This window comes from Monodon monoceros, unplaced genomic scaffold (genome assembly GCF_005190385.1).
Source record: "Monodon monoceros isolate NGI ecotype Baffin Bay Population unplaced genomic scaffold, NGI_Narwhal_1 Super_Scaffold_13, whole genome shotgun sequence".
In the NCBI taxonomy this organism is placed as follows: Eukaryota; Metazoa; Chordata; class Mammalia; order Artiodactyla; family Monodontidae; genus Monodon; species Monodon monoceros.
Window position 1 is genome coordinate 1531505 of NW_021703769.1, and position 22410 is coordinate 1553914.

The following is a 22410-nucleotide window of genomic DNA, read 5'->3' on the forward strand; positions in this document are numbered from 1 at the left end:
GCCCAGAGGACCCCACGAGGGAACTGCATGAAGAAAACCTCCTCGGGGGCTTCCCTGGCGGTCCAGTGGTTAGGACTCCGCGCTCCCAGTGCAGGGGGTACGGGTTCGATCCCTGGTCAGGGAACTAAGATCCCACGAGCCACGCAGCATGGCCAAAAGAAAAAGAAAGAGAAAACCTTTTCAGAAACCAGCTCTTAAACCCCTTTGAAGCCTGTGCTTGTCTTTCCTGAGGCACCTTCCTCCCCAGGTGTCTTCCCGCCGATGCCGGGGAAGCCCGGGCACAGGACACCCTGCTCACGGTGAACTGGGTCGGGGGACCACGGGCCCGGGGGGGCAGGTGGGAGAGGAGGGCAAGGCAGCGGGAGACGAAATGGGAAAGAAAACTGACATTCATGAGGCACCACGTGCCAGGCTGCCGGCAACCAGCACGTGGCTCCACTCTGCCAGCTCTCGTCTGGGGCCCCGAGCGGCCAGGGCAGGACGGGCCCCCACTGCGAGGGAGCCGTGAGGAAGGAGCGTGGCTCTGTGGACGGTGGGAAAGGGGTCCAAGGATGACCCTGGGGAGGCAGGAGCTGAAGAGATGGAGGTGGAGCAGAGGGCCGGAGCCAGGGGCATGGAGCCCCGACATGGCACAGGCCCCGACGTGGGACAGGCCAGGTGCACCGAGGACCCCAAGAGGCTGGGACCACAGACATGGGAGGGGCCGCCCCAGGAGAGAGGCGAGGGTGCAGGTCCTCAGCCTAAGAGGAGAACCTTACTGTTCACGACCCAAACCGCCTCTTCAAAGAGGAAAAGGGGCCGCTGTCCCCGTCACTCAGGGCCACGTGCGCCGTGCCTGGGAAGGCGCACAATCAGACCTGTCCTCTGGGGCGGCTGGAAGGAAGGGGGAGGGCGGAGCAGTGAGGAGGCGCCTCCCTGGGGGATTCAGGAGCAGTGGTGGCAGGGGGCCGCGACAGGAGCGGGCGGGTGAAGGCACCCAAGGGCGTCTGGAGGCCAGCGTGTCAGGCCTGGGGCTGGAGACGGGAGGGAGGAGCGGGCCCTCGGGCAGCTTGAGTCAGATTCCCGCCTACAGGGTGCGGGGCGCTGACAGCAGAGGTCCAGGCCGCACGAGCAGGCAGGAGGTGCTCTGACAGCTCCGGGGCCCCAGGTGGGCACTGGGTGCCAGTGCAGGGCAGAGATCTGGGGTGAAGCTGGGCTCCCTGGAGCCGAAGCGCAAACAGCGCGGGGTGGACAGAGGCCGCCATCTCCACCCACCTGACTCACGGCTGCCCCGCCTATGTCCCCCCTTCTGCTGTGAAGGCTTAGGTCATTCATCAGAGTCTGCTTGCCTGAGGACGCAGTGCTGGCGGGGAGAGAATGGACTGCGGTCTCGCTGCGCTAACAAACAACCCTCCGAAACTCACTCACGGGGTGAGAGGTCGACGCGCCAAGCGCAGGCGGCTCTGCGTGAAGCTAGCAGTTGGGTCTGATACCAGTGACCTCTGGCTCTGTGCCAGGCCCCCTGCCAACGCTAGGGCGCCCACGGAGCTCAGTCCCCCAGCAACCCCAGGGCAGGGACGGCCGCCCGTCCGCTTACGGACGGGGGTCACGTTGAGGAGGCGCCATCACTGATCTCCAGGGAGCACGCATAGGGCCAGTGGGTCTCGGGGTCTTTGGCTGAACAGGGCCCTGGGTCTGCCCAGGGGGCAGGGCCCAGGAGACACGGGACGGATGTTCCTCCAGCTCAGGGCCCGCTGCAGATGTGGGGCGAGGACAGGCGCGCTGGGAGACTCCAAAACGTCCATGTGGGATGACATACCTGTGCTTTTGAATTCCATTCTCTTGAGGAGGCCTCTCCCCAACTTTTCCAATCCCATTACTTTTGCTGGTGTCCACATGAATCACGCCAGTGACTCTCTGATTTGCCTCTGAAAATTCCCCAGAAGAGTTATCAGAATCAAAGCCTGTGCGAGACAAGCAGAGTGGTAACTTCTGCAGGGCTTGGAAGATGGAAAAGCCTACCTCTAAGAATTCTCACTCTGCAAGCAGGCACCTGAAGCTCAAGAGTGCTTCTGACCGACACGTCCAGAGTAATGAACGCTTCTTCCCAAGAACCGAAGGTCGAGGCGGAGCACGAGGACCGCTCCCGGGGGCTCCCCGCATGAGGCCACCACCCTGCCACCAGCGCCACACTCTCCAGGTCCTTACGTGGGGGGCAGCTCCTGGGCACTAGGACAGGTTTCCCCTGTTGTCGTCAATGACCATACCCTCCGGGGCGGCCACCTCTGTGGTGTTGTCACCTAACTCAGGCTGCAACCCCTCCCTCCTCCGCACAAGCCGCAGTCAAGCTCCGCGTCACGTCCTGAAACACAACCTGCTGCCGTGTTTCTAAGTCCGAGCTCCGCGCAAACACACCGCCAGAACCGCCAGAACCAGCCAACAGAAACCGGAACAGCAGACGGTGGCTGCGAACGCAGAGGGCACGCCACGTACGTGGAAACCTCGGGGAAAGTGAACTACTAGGACTTGTGTGAAATACAGTCGTGCGGGCTCCTGGCCCGTCCCATCCGCCGAGTAAGAGTAACACCACCCTGGGCTGTGCTCCGTGCCCCTTCTGCATCGGGAACGCTTTCTCCCAAAGCGACCAGTGACTACAGGGAAAAGGAAAGTGTGTTTCCTCTCAACTCAGCCAGTGCAATCCACTGAAAATACTCAAGTTCTGCTCCACAGCAGGCCTGGACGGGAGCTGTGGCTGCCAGGGCAAGTCCTTCCAGCTGGGGTGGGGAGCTCCTGACCACTGACTATCGATGACCTTGACTACTTCAGCGAGGGCACAGCCCACGAGGAGCTCAGGGTTCCCATAACAGCCCCTCATTTCCGAGAGGAAGGCGAGGCCCAGGGTCACAGGCCAGGTGGTGACTATGGTCAGACACAAAACATAAACAAACCTGCTGCTAATAAGCCTCCTTGAGAAAACGCAAAAATAACCTTCCTTCGTATTCTTCTATATTGACAGGTGCACAAAATACAGTAGTATTGAGATTACACAATGAATTTGAAAGGATATATTAAAAATGAACCTCTTGGACTTCCCTGGTGGCACAGTGGTTAAGAATCCGCCTGCCAATGCAGGGGACACGGGCTCAAGCCCTGGTCCGGGAAGATCCCACATGCTGCGGAGCAGCTAAGCCCGTGCGCCAAAATTACTGAGCCTGCGCTCTGGAGCCCGCAAGCCACAACTTCCGAAGCCCACGTACCTAGAGCCCGTGCTCTGCAACAAGAGACGCTACCGCAATGAGAAGCCCGCGCACCACATCAAAGAGTAGCCCCCGCTCGCCGCAACTAGAGAAAGCCCACATGTAGCAACGAAGACCCAACACAGCCAAGAATAATAATTAATTAATTAATTTTTAAAAAAATGAACCTCTTATATAATCAATGCTTTCTGAAATAGCCTGTCACCTCTAGTTTTTGCTAACTATCCCCAAAGCAACATCTACTAATCCCCAGTCTAAACTTAGCCTGAAGCAGTCCCCGCTTAAGGATGCTCAGTCCTATGGACCTGGTGTTACCCTGCACGGGTGTCCCTATCTCCGAGGACCTCCCTCAGGGCTAAGATTCTGGGCCAGCGTCAAGTAGAAAGTTCGTTTAAATCACAACCCTGGTGTGTGCCCAAGAAAACAAGGCAGCTCCTCGCTGACAAGCGCATTGAAGTCTTGTCTCTGATGAAGCCAACACTACGTAACAGTTTAAACACTTTAATATACAACACATGTTTATTATAGAAAAAGAAAATACAGACAAGCAAAGGAGAAAGTTGAAATCATCTGTAATCTGATCACTCAGAGATACCCGCCTTTGACGGGTTAGTCTGACTTTTTACAACCCTTAATCTGTACATATTTTTCATGTACTTTAAAACCTTTCAATTTAAAGGTACTGATTCTTGGACTTCCCTGGTGGCACAGTGGTTAAGAATCCGCCTGCCAATGCAGGAGACACGGGTTCGAGCCCTGGTCCGGGAAGATCCCACATGCCGCGGAGAAGCTAAGACCGCGCACCACAACTACTGAGCCTGTGCTCTAGAGCCCTCACGTGGCAACTACTGAGCCCAAAAGCCACAACCACTGAAAATAAGTAAATAAAGGTACTGATTCTTGTAGGAAGTAATTGCGTATCTTTTAAAAATTTATTTGTTTATTTATTTACTTTGGCTGCGTTGGGTCTTCATTGCTGCGCACGGGCCCTCTCTAGCTGTGGCGAGCGGGGGCTCCTCTTCGTTGCGGTGCGCGGGCTTCTCACTGCGGTGGCTTCTCTTATTGTGGAGCATGGGCTCTAGGGGCGTGGGCTTCAGTGGTTGTGGCTTGTGGGCTCAGTAGTTGTGGCGCACGGGCTTAGCTGCTCTGAGCGGCATGTGGGATCTTCCCGGACCAGGGCTCAAACCCGTGTCCACTGCATTGGCGGGCGGATTCTTAACCACTGTGCCACCAGGGAAGCCCCAGTAATTGCCTAGTGAAGTCATTCATTTAATAACTGCTGGGTTTAAACACTTTTTAAATTAGAGTCACAAAGTAAGACCGATTCTATAAACAGTGAAGTAGTCACTGACTGGGTATTTCATTGCATTGGGAGACTTCATATTTTTTGTCTTTCTGTTATTTGCTTGGGAACCAAAGGGCTGAGGCGAGGAATTATTTTCACCTAGACATCTGCCTCTTCCGCCTGCATCTCAGGGACACGCAGAGAGGTCCCGCCGTGCGGAGAGGCAGGGATGGGGTCACCTACACACGGCACTCCAGGCAGTTCAAGCCCTCTCTGGGGAAAGACCTTCCGGAGTATCTACACTGGTCCCAGGTGAAAGGGAGTTTCCCAGGAGGCTCCCGGGTGAGAAGGCCACGCCGAGGCCGGGCCCGCTTGGTCTCAGATGTGGTCAGCCTGCGAGGGCCAGGTGGCCTGAGGGCATGACTCCCTGACAAACACCCCGCTTGGTGGGAATTCAACTGCGAAAAAGACTACTGATGGGCGTGCGGGTTAAGCAGACAAGCACGCTTCCCAGGAAAACACGTCTACAAGGAACACAATAGCTATGAAGTCACGGAAGATAAGATGGCTCAGCAGTTCAGCCTTTGAAAACAGCGATGAGCTCAGGGCCTGCTCCTCCTGGGGCTTCGGACAAGAATAAGTCAATAATCTCGGGCTGCCCATCCCTCAACCTGCTCCAACCCTTCACTCAGGAGAAGCATGGCCGCTGAACACCCGGGAGCACAGGGCCAGGGCTCCACGAGACAGGAGCGCCAGCAAGGACGGCAAAGGTGTCCCGGGGAACAGTGACAGTGCTCAGGAAAGAGCGTTTTGTCGTGCTGGGCACCACGCTCTTTCGGCACTGATTACGGAAGTGCCCCTCTGACTGCCCTTGGGAGGGTTAGCGCTGAAAAACCCGGCGGCAGTAATATTTCAGAGCTGCTGTTTCTATGTTCCCACACCTGAGAGGGGGGCATGGGCTGGAAGAGTCTCCTGAAGTCCGTCTCCACCAAGGGGACCCCTCGCTAGAAAAAGCAAAGTGATGCTCCCCCTGCTGACGAGGAGGGTGGAGGGCAGACAACGGGGTTGGGGGGGGAGGGGGGCGTCTTGAACGTGAGTTCTGGGGCCCCCTGTGGTCATCTGTCCCTCAGGCGGGAAAAGGACGAGGAGGGGTTGTTCTAAGCAAATGTGAGCCAACCCAGCCCGCCTCTCCTCCGCCTGCCACCCCGCCATGCACTGTGCCCACCAGGCTGTGTACCAGCACTCACAGTGGTGTGTGAGAAGCGAAACAGAGCTGAACTCTGACACGGTGAGAGCTGCTGCGAAAGCAGGTAAATGTACTTTAAATTGTTGTAAATTAAATTGTTGTAAATTAAAGCAGGTACATTTTTGGGTAGACTTTAAGCAGCGCAGAACACGATACAGTTATGAGACAGGACAATACGCTTTTGATCATTAAGTATAAATAATATAAGAATGCTGGCCATCTCACTTAGGATCCCAATAAAAATATTTACACCCCAGGGCAACTCTTAAAGACTAAAGCACAGTTGCCCTTTCTTGTTATCTTTAGTGGTCCAAAGGTGATGTTTTCCCCCAAACCTAGGATAGGACACATGCTTTTACTGAAGGCTGGTGCCTTGGAACATGTCAGCTCTCTCTCCACACAGTTTTCCTGGGCCGTCCTCACGTCCCCGGGCTACGTCCAAGGCCTGGGTCCCGGGGCTTCGTGCTCACGACACGATCTCTGAACTTGCCTCTCCCTCCGCTCACCTGTGACGGCATCGAAGAACTCCTCCTCTCCGTTCATCCTTCAGTGCCAGGCTCCTCCGCCCCCTGATCTGTAGGGTCTTCTACTGAATCATTGTACTGGATCTACATCGACAGTGTAAGAAATTTCATGCTCTGAACTTTTTAAGGTGAAAATCCAATAGGCACTGGAGATCTAAAGGGAAAAAAAACCCAAACATTTTGGTATACTTAGCTTTCCGAAGTTGTATGGTTTAGAAACATTTAAAAATACCCATTCACCATTCTTGAGGTCAATCTCAATTACATCTGAGCAAAGAAGTAAAAGGACGGATCTCACACAAGAGGAAACAGTCATGATACCTGCATCCGTCAACGGGCAGCACGTCAACAAGGAACCACTACCTGAAGTTACTTTAAAAGCCACTACACTATACAGGGAAGCAGTGAAACGGCTAATCTGGGGGCGCGTGGACACCTCGAGAGGCAGGTTAGCTAAGGTGAGGCATCCACACGCTGGGGCCCCAACACACCTCCGCTGACGGCCACTGCAAATCTTTACCAGAAGCTGGAACAAACGGTTATAAATAAATGCAAAGTTATGTGAAAACATTTATTTCACATCAACCTGAAACCAATTTTCAATTCTAGAGAATTAAGACTGCTGTGTAAGTTGGCTGTTATCAGTATAAACTGTAATCAACTTAAATTTTCTCAAAATTATTTTAGCTCAATATTTTAGTAGAACTCATGCATATTAACTTCTCCCATCATGAAGTGCAGTATTTCATAAATGGCAAGAGACTGAAGCAAGAGGTCAACCTGATCCCAAAAGGTTTGACTTTTTATGAAAATAAGCAGAGACCCATATTTAACTGTGTGAGCCACGTAGCGATGGGACCAAGAGCTCTCCTCCAGTTCTGAGAGCAGCGAAGGAACGGGTGGTCCCGAGGGGGGATGCGTCCTCCGTCCTTGGAGTGGCCACACGGAGCTTGGTGACACCTCCAAAGCGCTCATCTCTGGGCTCCATCCTGAGCACATGTGAGCGTCTACATTATGCAACAAACTGGCATTAGGTCATTCCGCTCTTCCTTCCCCAAAAGGCTCTTCCAGAGTTTCCTTTTCCTTTCCCAATTTCCCAACCAGCCAGCAGAACCGGACACCTATGCAGCTTCTGGAAACACCCATTCAAAGCCTCACTCAGTAGTTGATGGTTGAGTTTTCTTTGGCAAATTAGAGAAGCTGTTATTACTTGCTTCTGATTCCTCTCTGATATGACAGGTCCCATCTACAACATCCTGCAATATATTTGATCTCTAGAAGCCACTAAAAGGAACCAGTGTTTCCTGGAGGAGAAATGGCTCAGTCCAGGACTCGGGTCCCTCTACAGGCAGCAGGAAGCTGGCAGGACGACTGGGGTCAGGTCAAAAGGCTCAGTCGAACCTACAGAGGTTCCCACTGTGACAACGGGACAATGTGAGCCCCGTGAACAGCCAGACGGATGGAACACATTCCATACATTTAAGTCCCTGAGTTCACAGAAATGCTGAAAAAGAAATTAACTGGTCACCACTGGATGGATGATGCCAACACAGTCTTTTGAAAACGAGGACACGACAGGAAAGCGTCGAGCCTTTCAGCGGCCTTCCTGTGCAGACTCCCTGTCCCACTTTGTTTATTTATTTATTTGGCTGCATTGGGTCTTAGTTGCGCATGTGGGATCTTTCATTGTGGCGAGTGGGCTCTCTAGTTGTGGCACGGGCTCTAGAGCGCTCCAGCTCAGTAGTTGTGGCACGCTGGCTTAGTTGCCCCTTGGCATGTGGGATCTTAGTTCCCCGATCAGGGATTGAACCCGCGTCCCCTGCATTGGAAGGAGGATTCTTTTTTAAAATATTTTTTATTTTTATTTTTTTTGCGGTACGCGGGCCTCTCACTGCTGTGGCCTCTCCCATTGCGGAGCACAGGCTCCAGACGTGCAGGCTCAGAGGCCATGGCTCACGGGCCCAGCCGCTCCGCAGCACGTGGGATCCTCCCGGACGGGGGCACGAACCCGCGTCCCCTGCATCGGCAGGCGGACTCCCAACCACTGCGCCACCAGGGAAGCCCCCAGAAGGAGGATTCTTAACCACTGGACCAGGGAAGTCCCTCTCTGTCCCACTTTTTAGAGGTGTTCCTGCCGATCCATGAAGGACTCAGGGTGTGTGGCATCGCCGTGTACAACCCTGATGAATTCCCATGTCTGGTCACTGACCACCCACAGCTGTGCTATCATAGACCCAGATGTGCTATGTGACTCCTCTGAAGGGGTCCTGTCAAGAAAAGCAAGCCAGAACCCGGCCCTCCTCCAGCTGCAACTACCAACTTATGGAGCACAGAGAACAGAAGAACGTGCTAAACCCCACCGTGGGGGCACGGTGGGCAAAATCCAGACTCTGGGAAAGTCTACAGGGCAAAGCCCAGCTTCTTCAACCAATAAATCACAAAGGAAAATGAGAATGACAGGGGAAGGGATACTTTGCTATCTCGACTGAGGTGACAGTTTCATGGGTGTAGACATAGGTCAAAACTCACTGTACACTATAATATGTGCAACTTAACTGTATGTCAAATTATACCACAAAAATGATACTTTAAAAAAAGGCACAGGTGTCATAATTGCACTTTTTTAAAAGAGGCTTGGGACTTCCCTGGCGGTCCAGTGGTTAAGACTCCGTGCTCCCAATGCAGAGGATGCAGGTTTGATCCTGGTGGGGGAACTAAGATCCCATATGCTGTGCAGCACGGCCAAAAAAAAAATTTTTTTTAATATATTTTTAAAAGAGGCCTTATCTTTTAGAGCTACACACTGAAATATGTACAGATGAAATGATAGCATGCCTGGGATTTTCTTCAAAATGACTTGGGAGGAGTGGGCAGAGTGATTAATGGGACAAGATGGGCCTGGAACTGGTAAACTGCTGAGGCTAGAAACGGGCTCACAGGGGACCGCTGTGCTATTCTGTCTGCTTCTCTGTACATTTAATATCTCCCGGGACTTCCCTGGTGGCACAGTGGATAGGGAGCCGCCTGCCGATGCAGGGGACACAGGTTTGATCTCTGGTCCAGGAAGATCCCACATGCCGCAGAGCAACTAAGCCTGTGCGCCACAACTACTGAGCCTCTAGAGCCCGCGAGACACAACTACTGAAGCCCTCGTGCCTAGAGCCCGTGCTCCGCAACAAGAGAAGCCACCGCGATGAGAAGCCTGTGCACTGCAATGAAGAGTGGCCCCCATTCACCACAACGAGAGAAAGCCCGCGTGCAGCAACGAAGACCCAACGCGGTCAAAAATAAATAAAATTAAATCTTTAAAAAATAATTCTTAAAAATAATAAAAGACTACATCCTTTGTTATTAAAAAATAAAATCTCCCATAATAAAAGGCATGTTTAAAGCCATGGTATTTTCCTTTTTTATATGCTTCCTCACCTGTAACAAAAGTCCTAATGTTAAAAGTAAATCAATCCAAACTTATGGAAAGTCTTTAAAATGAGGGTGTAAGATGTCAGGCTGGACAAACACTGAAGTCACAGGCTGGGCCGACAGCTGGGACTGTGACACGGCTGCAGTCCCTGCGATCCTGCTACGAGGACCACGTGGTCCGACCCTCACCAAGTACCGGAGCCCCGTCCAAAAGCCTCACAGCAGCCATCAGACTTGCTCGCGTGTGCAAGGTGGAGAGTTAATCCCACCCAGAGTGCAGGCGATTCACACATTGTATCTTCTTTGTTTTGCCCAGTGGAAACTAGGCACTGCTATGGAGTATCCACACGAGAGGGCGGTGAGGAGGCCAGGTCTGGATGGGGGGGCCTCTCCCGGGTGGGGGGCCCTCTGGGGGCAGAGAGGGAAGGGCATCCTCGCTCCCCCTCAGTTTCCCCCCCACCTGACCCCCCTCAGAAGGCTTGCTGCTGCAGGACCCGCCGGTTCGCCCCGGCTGAGTGGCCTCTGACCCCGAGGTGGGCCCCGCCCCCATCCGGCCACACCCCTGTGGAGGGGACGGCGCGGGCGGGAGCAGAAGCCTCTTTTCCAACGCGTCTGTTGTGCCCTCAGAGAACGATCCATGAAGACAGTGCTTCAGGAAAGGGCTTTCTTTTTTAAAATCAGCTCTTTCTGGTCAGCTGCTTCCTTTTCTAACTCCAGAGAAAAACACGGAAAAATAAGCTTGTGCTGGACATCTTTGCTGGCCTCCGGGGCCCCTCCTCCAGCCCCGCCCCAAGCGCTCCCTCCCGGCCTCTTCAGGGGACACCAGCCAGGGCGCCCCACTGCTGCCAGGTCCGCACAAGGTGCCTGGCCCCCCACAGGGCCCCCCAGCTCTCTTCAAGGTGCCCACTCCGACCGCGCTGCCCCGAGCTCCCAGGACCCGGCTCCAAACGCAGTGTCCACCGCCACGTACATGAAGACCTGCATTCAAGTCTTACAAGCCCATCTTTACATTTTCTTAGAAAAGCAGACCCAGTCACTGAGGAATAAGTGGCTGGCTAAGGGCCCTGGGGGTTAGTCTCCACGGTCAACTCACTAGAGACTCGAATTGCGCATTTACTTCTCTTTCGCAATAAAAAACGGGCAAGCAACCTGTAGGTGTGATCTTCACAAAGAAAGAAAAGCTCACCAATAATGTGAAGATTCTAAAGCTACTTTTGTGGTTAAATATCAATTCTGAATTTAAATTGTTCAAAATAATATAAATTTTATTTAGTAATTTAAAAATACATTAGCAAGCATCAACCAGATAGAAGATAAAGAAAGAAACAGAGGACTTGAACAACACAATCAACCAACTAGATCTAACAAACGTATCCAGAACTCCACCCAACAACAGAACACACCTTCTTCTCAAGTACACATGGGATGTTCTCCAGGATAGACCGTATGTTAGGCCACAGATTACTTCTCAAGAGATTTTAAATGATAGATATACAAAGCATCTTCTCTGACCCTAAGAGAATGAGTTAGAAATCAGTAACAGGTACTACGTATAAAACAGACAACTGATGGGAACATACTGTATAGCACCAGGAACACTACCTAATGCACTGTGGTAACCTAAATAGGAGCGAAGTCCAGAAAGGAGGGGATATCTGTATGTGTATAGCTGAATCATTTTGTTATGTGGTGGAGGCTAAGACAACATTGTAAAGCAACCATACTGCAATAAAAATTAATTTTAAAAAAAATCAGTAACAGAAGGAAAAATGGAAAATTCACAAAATTCTGGAAACTAAGTAACATTCTCTTGGGAATTCCCTGGTGGTCCAGTGGTTAGGACTCAGGTTTTCACTCCCGGGGGCCCGGGTTCAATTCCCAGTCAGGGAACTAAGATCCGGCAAGCCTCACGGCACAGCCAAAACAAAACAAAACAAAAAAATTCTCTTAAAAAAACAACAGATCAAAGAAAAAAGTTACAAGTGAAATTAGGAAATCTTTAGAAACAAATGAAAACACTACACACCAAAATTTACGGGATGCAGTGACAGCAGTGCTAAGGGGAAAATTTACAGCTACCATCACTTACATTAAAAAAATAAGGACTTCCCTGGTGGCACAGTGGTTAAGAATCCACCTGCCAATGCAGGGTACATGGGTTTGAGCCCTGGTCCGGGAAGATCCCACATTCTGCGGAACAACTAAGCCCGTGAGCTACAACTACTGAGCCTGCGCTCTAGAGCCTGCAAGCCACAACTACTGAAGCCTGCACACCTAGAGCCCCTGCTCCACAAGAGAAGCCACCACAAAGAGAAGCCCACGCACCACAACGAAGAGTGGCCCCCGCTCGCCACAACTACAGAAAGTGCGCGCACAGCAATGAAGACCCAACACAGTCAAATAAATTAATTTTTTAAAAATACCACATTTTCTAAAAAATAAAAACAAAAATAATTCCATTTACAATACCATCTAAAACAATAAAGTACTTAGGAATTAACCAAGGAGGTTAAAGACTGTACAATGAAAGCTATAAAACATTGCCAAAAGAAATTAAAGACATAATGTGACAACCTGGATGGGTGGGTTGGGGGGTGGGAGGGAGGTCCAAGAGGGAGGGGATATAGGTATACATATAGCTGATTCATTCACTTCCTTGCACAGCAGAAACTAACACAGCACTGTAAAGCAACTGTACTCCAATTTAAAAAAAAGAAAAAAAAGATGTCAATACCACACAAAGCAGTCTACAGATTCAATACAATCCCTATCAAACCCCAATGATGTTTTTTGCAGAGACAGAAACATCCATTCTAAAATTCGTATGTAATCTCGACCCTGAATAGCCAAAACAATCTTGAAGAAAGGAGAACAAAGCCAGAAGACTCACACTTCCTGATTTCAAAACTTACTACAAAACTACAGTAATCAAAACAATGTGGTACTAGCACAAAGACCAATGGAAGAGGGGGCCCAGAAATAAACTCTCACATATACCATCAAGTGACTTGTGACAGGTGTGTCAAGACCATTCAAGAAGGAAAGGGCTGTGTCTTCAACAAATGGTGCTGGGAATCTGGATATCCACATGCAAAAGAATGAAGTACGACCCTATCTTACACCATATACAAAAATTAACTCTAAATGGATCAAGGACCTAAATGTAAGATCTAAAACTAAAAAACTCTTAGAGGAAAACATATGGCAAAACCTTTACAACTTTGGATTTGGCAATGATTTCTTGGATAAGACACCAAAGGCAGAGGCAATTAAAGAAAAATTAGACAAACTGGACTTTATGAAAAATTTAAAAATCTGTGCGTCAGACACTATCAACAGAGTACAGAGGCAACCCCAGAATGGGAGAAAATATTCGCAAATCATACATCTGACAACAGATTAATATCCTGAATATATAAAGAACTCCTAACACTCAATAACAAAAAACAAATGAGCTGATTCAAAAATGGGCAAAAGACCTAAACAGACATTTCACCAAAGAACATACATACAAATGGCCAATAAGCACATGAAAAGATGCTCAACTCACTAAACATCATGGAAATGCAAATCAAAGCTATTATGAGATACAATCTCACACCCATTAGGATGGCTACTATCAAAAAAAAAAAAAAAAACACAGAAAATAACAAGTCTTGGTGAGGATATGTAGAAACAGGAACCCTTGTGCACTGTTGGTAAGAATGTAAAATGGTACAGCTGCTGTGGGAAACGGTAGGGCAGTTCCTCAAAAAATTAAAAATAGAATTACCATGTGATCCAGCAATTCCACTTCTGGGTATATACCCAAAAGAATTGAAAGCAAGGTCTCGAAGGGATATTTGTGCACCCAAGTTCACAGCAGCATTATTCACAATAGCTAAAACATGGAAGCAACCCAAGTGTCCATCCACAAACAAAAGGATAAGCGAAATGCGGTCTAGACATACAGTAGAATATTATTCAGCCTTAAAAAGGAAGGAAGCCCTGTACTATGCTACAGCACAGATGAACCTTGAGGGCATTTTGACCAGTGAGATAAGCCAGACACAGAAAGACAAATATTGTGTGATTCCACTTATCTGAGGTCCCTGGAGGAGTCAAATTCATAGCGGCAGAAAGTAGAAGGTGGTTGTCAGGGGCTGGGGGAGGGGGTGGGGACTTGGTGTTTAATGGGTAAAGAGTTTCCATTTTACAAGATGAAAAGAGCGATGGGGATGGACGGTGGTGATGGCTGTATATACAACCACTGAACTGCTCGCTTAAACATGGTCAAGATGGTAATTTTTATGCTATGTGTATTTTACCACAATTAAAAAAATTTTTTTTCTCATTTTATTTTATTTTTATTTATTTTTGGCCGTGTTGGGTCTTCGTTCCTGCGCGAAGGCTTCCTCTAGTTGTGGCGAGTGGGGGCTACTCTTCGTTGCAGTGCACAGGCTTCTCCTTGCAGTGGCTTCTCTTGTTGTGGAGCACAGGCTCTAGGCACGTGGGCTTCAGGAGTTGAGGCGCGTGGGCTTCAGTAGTTGTGGCTCACGGGCTTCAGTAGTTGTGGCTCGCGGGCTCTAGAGCGCAGGCTCAGTAGTTGTGGTGCACGGGCTTAGATGCCCTGCGGCATGTGGGATCTTCCCGGACCAGGGATCTTCCCGGACCAGGGCTTGAACCCATGTCCCCTGCATTGGCAGGCGGATTCTTAACCACTGCGCCACCAGGAAAGTCCTGAATTTTTTTAATTGGAAAAAAATACATTAGCAAGTAGGACAAACAAGAAATGAACAATTATGCACAGAACTCCGCGCTCTGGGTGCCAAGCTTACACAGCAGTACTCTGGAAAGGAAAAGCTCCACTGGGAACTTTGATAGATTCTCAAATGACAGACTCGCGCTAAGAAGGGCCCAAACCCCATCCAACACTCAAACCTCAGGGTATGTTTCTCCTTCTAACGTTCAGTGTAATGCAGCATAAACTTTGCAGCCCATTTCCACCAGGAAAGGCAACTGGCCAAGTGAGATCAGGGAGCTGAAGAGCTATGAGGGCAGTGGCTCAGGGCGGGAGGCGGGTTTGGAAACTGAGGAACAGGGCGTGGAAGAACTGGCCAGGAGACCCGCAGAGAAGATTCCACGAAGCCTGGTCCCACCCCCTTCCCCCACAGGGTCACACTCAGAGGGCGGTCACAGAGCAGGTGCCCCCAAAGAACTGCAGGTGAGACATGGCCAGGGCCTCAGCCAAGCAGCAAGCTTCACTAACCGGACACTTGCTCAACCCACCGGATGCAGAAAACTGGGTTTCCATCAAGAACGAGTCAGAAACAGAAGCAAGCAAGCAGCAGCCTTCAAGAGCACGGTCCATCCGTAAGACTCTCACTGCCCCACAGCTCTTAAGGTCAAGGCCAAACCCGTCCCAGAAGCAGACAGGCCCGTGCACAGTGCAGACAGCAGCAGCGTGCCACGGGCCAGTGACAGAGCAAACCAAAGGCACTGGCGCCTCCCCAAGGGCCTCTCCTTCCCAGGGAGTGGCCTGACAGGGACCACCCTGGCCACGCCGCCTGAGGCTGGCCTGTCACACCCCAGAAAGATGCTATGGTGATGCCTAAATGTTACCAGAGCACACAAGCTGGGGTGCCCACCAAAAATGTGGAACCAGTGTCACCTCTGAGTGTGAAAACCACAGAGTTTAACACGCAACGGACACAATTATTATCAGGAGGAATTAAGAACTGAAGGATGGGGATGGGAAAATTAAATTGGGAAAAGTGAAACCGAGGCTGCTAGGTGATGGGAACACACCCTGAGGACAGCGCCGGCCTGGGGAGGCTCTCCCAACCCAGCCGCTCCCGGGAAAGGCACGAGGCCCGGGACCACCACCAGCCCTGGGGCCTCCAGGAGGCCTCACCCTCTCCACGGGGCAGTGCCACTGAGGGAGAACAGTGCTTCCTGGCCACACCTCCATGGTCACTGACTGTTTCAGTGTTTCAGTTTTGAGATGTCCACTTTGCAAAGTAAGCCCACCTGGATGCCTAACGACCCCTGTCCTAGTCACGCCCACCATGCCACGGTGCCCACTTTCTTTCTTTTGTAAAAGAACAAAACTGGGGCTTCCCTGGTAGCGCAGTGGTTGGGGGTCCACCTGCCGATACAGGGGACGCGGGTTCGTGCCCTGGTCCAGGAGGATCCCACGTGCCGCAGAACGGCTGGGCCCATGGGCCATGGCCACTGGGCCTGCGCGTCCGGAGCCTGTGCTCCGCAGCGGGAGAGGCCGCAGCGGTGAGAGGTCCGCGTACCACAAAAAAAAAAACAAAACAGAAAGAACAAAACTTAACTGGAAACAAACACTCAACCTGTACAGATTCCAGAGCCGCATTGCAGAACCTCCGGCCATGCTGGAAATGCTCGGACGTGCTCTGCCCAGGGCAGTGGCCACTGGCCGCGGGTGACCTTAAGCATTTGAATCAAGTGGAGAGGAAGCCAATGCTTCTTTCTCTGTGATGCGACCCGGTTGAATTTCTTCCACTTCAACCGCCCACAGGTGGCAGGTGGCGTCCATCCTGGACAGAGCGCTCTAGGGCCTCACTGGGCTGGGACACCACGGGGGCCCTAGGAAGCTCCAGTGGCCCCACCAAGCAGAGGGAGGAACGTGGGAAGGAGGCGGCAGGCGGAGCCGGCAGTGCTTGGCCTCCGCGCAGAAGTCCAGGCGGCGGCAGCAGGGCTGGCCCGGTTTCCGCAGCCTTCCACAGCCAGCCACGGATGGAGCGCAGAGAAGGGCATCAGGCCAAGCCTGCCCTTTATTCTTATTCTCAAAGCCACCCTGGCTTTCTCACCTTGTACTCACTGAATGTGCATTTTGCTAGCTGCTGAAGAAAGATCAGGCCTTCATACTCCTGTGTCTGTAAAAGCTGAGTGGTGGAATCAAATGAATGCCCCGACTCTATTCCCAGCGAAGCCTCTTGAAAGGGTGGCTGTCATCTGCAGAGCGCCCGCGCACGCGTGTCTCGGTGACCACGGGGAGGAATCGAGTGGCCTTTTGGACACGGGTTCCTTATACTCGAGCGGAATCCGGTTCAGCCCATTTGTGCATGAGGCTCCATCAGAGCGCCATTTTGAGGGCAAAACAAGTAAACGTGTGTTTTCTGTCTGTGTAGCTTTAACAGCACCGGCCTTCTGCAGGGCTGCATGATCTTCGTGACAAAATCAGCTGCCGAATGCTTCAGGGAGCTTAAAGCTTCTTCCCTGAGGGTGGGTGTCAGCGTCGGGGGCCGGGGCAGCCTACCCCCAGGAGGCCTCCCGTCTCATCCACGCCAGTGAGCAGGTTACAGTCAGCACACGGACTGGCCAACGTGCTTAGGGGTTCAGGCAAGAAACTGAAAGCTTCCAGACCCGAGGAAGGTAAAGGAACCTCCTGCTGTGTAAACAACTGCATTAATCGCCCACTGTTTGCCATACTCCACCCCAATGGGGAGGCCTTGAAGGGCAGGCACAAGGCAACCAGCCCGGCCCCCGGGAGCGGCCACGGGAGCCACACTTCCTGCCGGGACTCGGCAGGAGCCTAGAGCCCCACCCACATCCTCGCTCACGACAGATCCCCTCCAGCCCCGTGCCACACCCCCACCCCGAACCAACTGCTTCCTATGCAACAGTGAGCACCGAAGACGTACCACGCATGTCGAGGAACACGCTTTTACAACCCAGCACAGAGCACTGCAAACAAGTACCGCATGAGATGAATGGATGTTCTTTAGTGCAGACGCGTTTGTCCGAATCAACCTCATCATTCAGGAACCCAGGGAGCCCATCCATAGCCTCTGGGCCCGTGTTCAGAGAAAACCACAAGAGCGGCAGCCACACCAGAGGCAGCGCGCTGACAGCCGCGGAGAAGGCAGACCATTGAAGTGCCCCTCCCCACGGCTTGTTCATCTCTGATGAGGACCAAGGGCCCGGACGCAGTGGGGCAGGATGCTTCAGATGCCACCTCCATCACAGGGCAGGGTCCGGTTTCACATCCTCGCCCTTTCGCCCACTTCCCTCTCCTATTCCAGGTCCTTCACGTCAGCTCTCGCCCAAGTAGGACCTGCTGAGGGCCCCTGACTGGTTTCACCCTGCTGAGAAATGTATCATCTGGTGTCCCGCCTGCCCCAGTCACCCCTAACCATGCTTCCTGAGCACTAACGGGGTGGGTGTTTAAACCAAGGTCAGGGAAGTTCACAAATTTCTAACCACCCCCCACCCCGCAAAAAAAAGAGAAACAAATAAAAAGAGAAAAATTGTAAAATTCTGTTTGTGTTCATTTTCCCCCAGGAACACGACTCAGACTCTTCATTCAGTTCTCAAAGGAGGGGGTCCCTGATGCAAAACAGGTTAGCACCCCATGGCGGGGCTGGGCCATGAGCCTACATTTTTTACAGAGTTCCGCAGGTTTTTCTGGTGAGAAGCCTCAGCACCGAACCCACAGTGCCCTACCTCTGAGACAGAGCCCAGGGTAGCGCTCTGGAGCCGCCCCCACCCCGGGACCCCCCTACCCTCTCCCTCGTGTGTTAGAACACGCCCCACAGTTAATCTTTAGAACACAGGCACTGGTGCCTCACTGGTACCAAGTCAGGGACAGGATGGCTCTGGTTCTCCCCTGTCGCATGTCGAACAGGGCGCCCCGCGGAGAATTCTGTCACCGCTAGAATTCTTCGTGGTGCTCCTTTCCACCCTCAAAGTTTCACAGTTTGGCCACCAAATCACATGCTTACCTGGTTTAAAGCGACAGCGGAAGTCACTTTCCTGCCAAGCACAGTGGTACAGGCGCCAGGTCACAGCTGATCTTTTCTCACAATCAGCCTTTCGTTTGTTCAGTAAAACACACAGCCTCCCCTGCCCCCATGGCGACCATCGTCTTTTATAGAACCTGGATTCAGGACGACTTCCCTACAAGACCATTCCTCACGCCAGGCTCTCCCCCAAGAACCCGCGTCCTGCCTGGAACAGGTGCTTCCCTGGGCACTTGTTAAGGCCGGTGGTCCGACCCCTCTGGTAAAGGTATGAGCTCAGAGGTCAGACAGGTCTGCCCAACCCAAAGCCACACAGACCATTCCCTCTGCTTATGTGACCCCGGCGCCCAGGGGTGCGGAGGCGTCCTGAACAGACAGGGAGGCTGTGTGTGTGTGTGCCCAGGAGAGAGTGCCAGGCCCTGTAAGCCTTCAACAGTGTGCACGCTCCCACCAGGCTCCCAGGCTACAGGGCCAGGGCCGAGCCAGCCAGCACTGACGTGGGAGTTTGTGTCTCAAAAGAAATCCTGCAAGAATTCCACTGATGAAATGAAAAAGTGAAGAAAGAGACACACAAACACCCGGCAGAAGTCTCCGGACCTCCGTGTTTCTCACACACAGTCCCTTCTGAAGGCGGGCCTCCACTGTTTAGCTCACTGCAGAGATTACAGTATTTGCACCACCGGGAGATCCAGCTGAAAGATGGTGATGCTTTGAAATTCTGCCCAATGACCCTGAGTTCTTTTCTGAATTTGGAAGGAAAAGGAAATAAGTGCCACAAAGTTCACAGACACGTTGAAGTGACCATTTCATTACGCGTTTGTTAAGGGGAGCTGCAGAGCTGGGCCGATGCTCCACACACGCTTCCAGCCAGAGCGTGATACGGCTGCAACGCCAACGCCTGGGATTTATCAGCAGATTTGACTGGGATTTGACTGCAGCAGAGACACGAATTAATCACTGTACATGGAAAGTGCATTTAAAGTGCCAACTAGAGCCTAAAATATTAAAAATTCTTAGGATTTAAGTATTTGTAAACAATCAATAGTGTTCAAATACTAACTTCCTTCCAGTCTCAATAAGCTATCATTCAACCTTAAAGTGCACCAAGTTTCAGAAACTAAACCTCACCCCGCTGTCTGCGTTCCATCCTGAGTCCTCAGGAGAGGTACTGCATGGGTCCAGGGGTCTTTTTATAAGACAACCCCACTTGAATAGTCATAACATAGAAATGTTACTGTAGCTCATTTCAGTAGAACTGCAAACCTACCTACCAAAGATTTCCTTAGCTTCACTTCTGCACCGCATTTGTTTGTGTCAGTGTCGGGTGGGGTCAATTTCAGTGCTCTCAGGTCTGGGACAGAAGGTCTACTCAGCACCTACTACAATACCAGAGCCTCTCAGGTTACATCTTCACCTATATTCCTGGCAATAACCCACTTTACAGGCCAACGCCCTTGAGGCAAGAGCAGATAAGTAACTTTCCTCCCATCAAAGTCAGAGAGCAATGGGGCCAAAACCTGAGAGCCCCAGGCCACCTCCGGAAAGATTCTTAAACTCTCAAGTGGAACATGTTAGCCACCTGAGGACGTCATCACAGCTTTTGCTCAAAGATGCAAGCCCTGCACACCTTATACCCACCAGAGCCAAACTCCTAGGAAAAGATACGGCCTTGGCTTTTCACAGGAATACTAAGGAAATCATTTGAAGACAGTATAAGAACACATAAAACGTTTCCAAAATTTCGCCACCAGAAAAAGAACTGTCACTTTCGTAATTAGCTGAATATAACAAGATTTTAAAAGTCGACCTAGTTTTAAGTACATATCCAAGACTCATTTGCTAGCATTTCCTGGAAGGCATGGATAAGAGGCATGAGGACGAAGGTCAAGTGGCACTTTTTAAACACTGAAATAACACTGCTCATCAAAATGTTAAACCAGAGCTGACCCCTCTGAATGCACATGGGAGGAGAAAGGAAAGCCCTAAGTACATGGTTTACGACTTTAAGTTCACCACATTAAGTTCGCTCAGAAATGAATTCAAAATCACAACCTCATGCTTTATAGTGTGCCTATCCATCATCACCCCTCCTCCACCAACTCACCCTTTTCACACCATGAACATCAACGACTTCCTTACTAACCAGGGAACGGGGCAGCAGGTGGGGTATTTCAGCAAAATCTTGGATAGCCAGATAGAGAATTACTACTTTATTTTAGAAGAAATAAAATGGTTTTCTAAACATTCATGCTCACCCAAAATGAAAATCTATCAGTTATGTGTGCTGCAAGAAACAAAGTTCTGACACACAGTAATGCAGCACAACTAAATGTTCCACAGAAAAATGCTGAGGGGACCTTGTAAATGAAAACGTTGGTTTTTAAAAGGCAGTAGAGAGAGGTATTTAAGGGTGTAGACTCTGGAGCCAGACTGCCTGGGTTCAAATCCCTGATCCATAACTAACTACTGTGTGATTTAGAGTAAGTTACTTAACCTCTCTGTTCCTCAGCTTCCTCATGAATAGACAAAGGATAATGGAACTAAGAACAAGTCTTGTAGTTTGTTGTGAAAACCACATGAATAAAGTGAATATAATGTGCTTATAGCAGTCCTGGAACAACACTTGTCACGTATTACTGTCATCTTAGATAAGGGCTGTTATTAACAGAAGGACAGGTGAGGCAAACGGGAAAGGTACATTCTAAGGAGATTCAGTCATCTGTGTACTAAATGACAGCACCCTGCCAGGCGCTGCGCTGGACAAGGAGGAAGTGCAGCCGATAAGGTTCCCGTCTTCATCAAGGGGGACGGGAACGAAAAATTTGGAGCACCTACCACAGGCCAGGGACTGCTGGAGACAAGCATTTCATCTGCTGCTCTTATCGGCCCTGCCAGGTAAACGGCACATGTCGCAGAGGAAGGAACTGAGGCCAGGAGAGATGGGAAAACACTGCCAAGCTCACAAAGTCAGCAAGGGCCTTCGCTCTGCCACCAGGGCAAGGAGCCACAAGGACGGGGGTCCCACGACACCTCTGCTCTCCAGCTCCAGTGGATGGAGAGGTCCCGCAGCTTGCAGCCAAGCATGTAGCGGGCATCCCAGAAATGTCTGTTGAACTGAACCGAGTGAGACCACGTCTCCAGATGTGCACGGGCAGCCCCAGAAAAGGGACCAGTGCAAAAGCTGCTGGCTGCCGGTCCAGAGCTTGTCCTAGACTGACCCGTCAGTATAAAAACCCCAGGGACAGGAACACAGCTTCCGGGGAGGTGACCCTCACACTCAAGAGGGCCAGGGACATCGTAACACCACCTGGTTGCTTCTCCCAGAAAAACCCGGGAACACTGATTGGTGATTACCCAACAGTCCTGTTCTGGGCTTATAAAGTCTCAAGATTTATTCTGCTGATTTCTGGAATGTAACTGGAAACAGAAGGAAGCTTTTAAAATCAGATTACAAATCTAATTGATCTAACATATGTGTTAGGTAAAGAGCTCTCCACAGCAGGTACAGTCTGCTAAGGTTGACAAAAACAAAACGAAGAGCAGTGGAAGGGGTGGACACGAGCACAACACCTTGCAGGGTCGAGACAAACACACAGGTGGTCGCCCGGGCAGGGGAGCGGAGGGAAGGCTGCCCCGCGAGCAGGGACACTGACTCTTCACCCTGGACCCTTCCTGACTGGTTGACCGCGGGCGCCGGCTACCTTAGACACAAGGGAAAGTCGGGGGTCCCAGCGCCCCTGCCCATCGTGGCCCCCGACTCATCCCTGCCGCTGAGAGGGGCGCCCGGGCCAGCTCTCCAGCCGACTTCCGGGTGCGGTGTCCGGCAGTGCGGCCCGGGGCCGCAGTTGCCCGGCGACGCGGGGTCTGGGCGGCCGCCCGGTATCCAGGCCCGCCGCCCCCGCCGCCGGCAGCCAACTTTCCTCCCAAGTTTCCTCCGGGCCGGGACGCG

The 22410-nt window shown here is 51.4% G+C and overlaps 1 protein-coding gene across 4 annotated transcripts in view; it reads right to left on the reverse strand.

The window, feature by feature from the left end:
* The window catches only part of OSBPL2 (oxysterol binding protein like 2), a 54835-nt gene that overhangs the window by 19679 nt on the left and 12746 nt on the right, over positions 1–22410 (reverse strand). For 2 of the 4 annotated variants that reach the window (XM_029220563.1, XM_029220562.1), the window contains exons 2-3: positions 6274–6445; positions 1799–1943 (exon numbers count right to left, since the gene is read on the reverse strand). In XM_029220563.1, the coding sequence (XP_029076396.1) occupies positions 1799–1943; positions 6274–6310 (182 nt within the window). In that variant the 5' untranslated portion in view covers positions 6311–6445. The remainder of the gene's footprint in view (positions 1–1798; positions 1944–6273; positions 6446–22410) is intronic. The other 2 variants (XM_029220564.1, XM_029220566.1) reach the window with 2 other exon arrangements.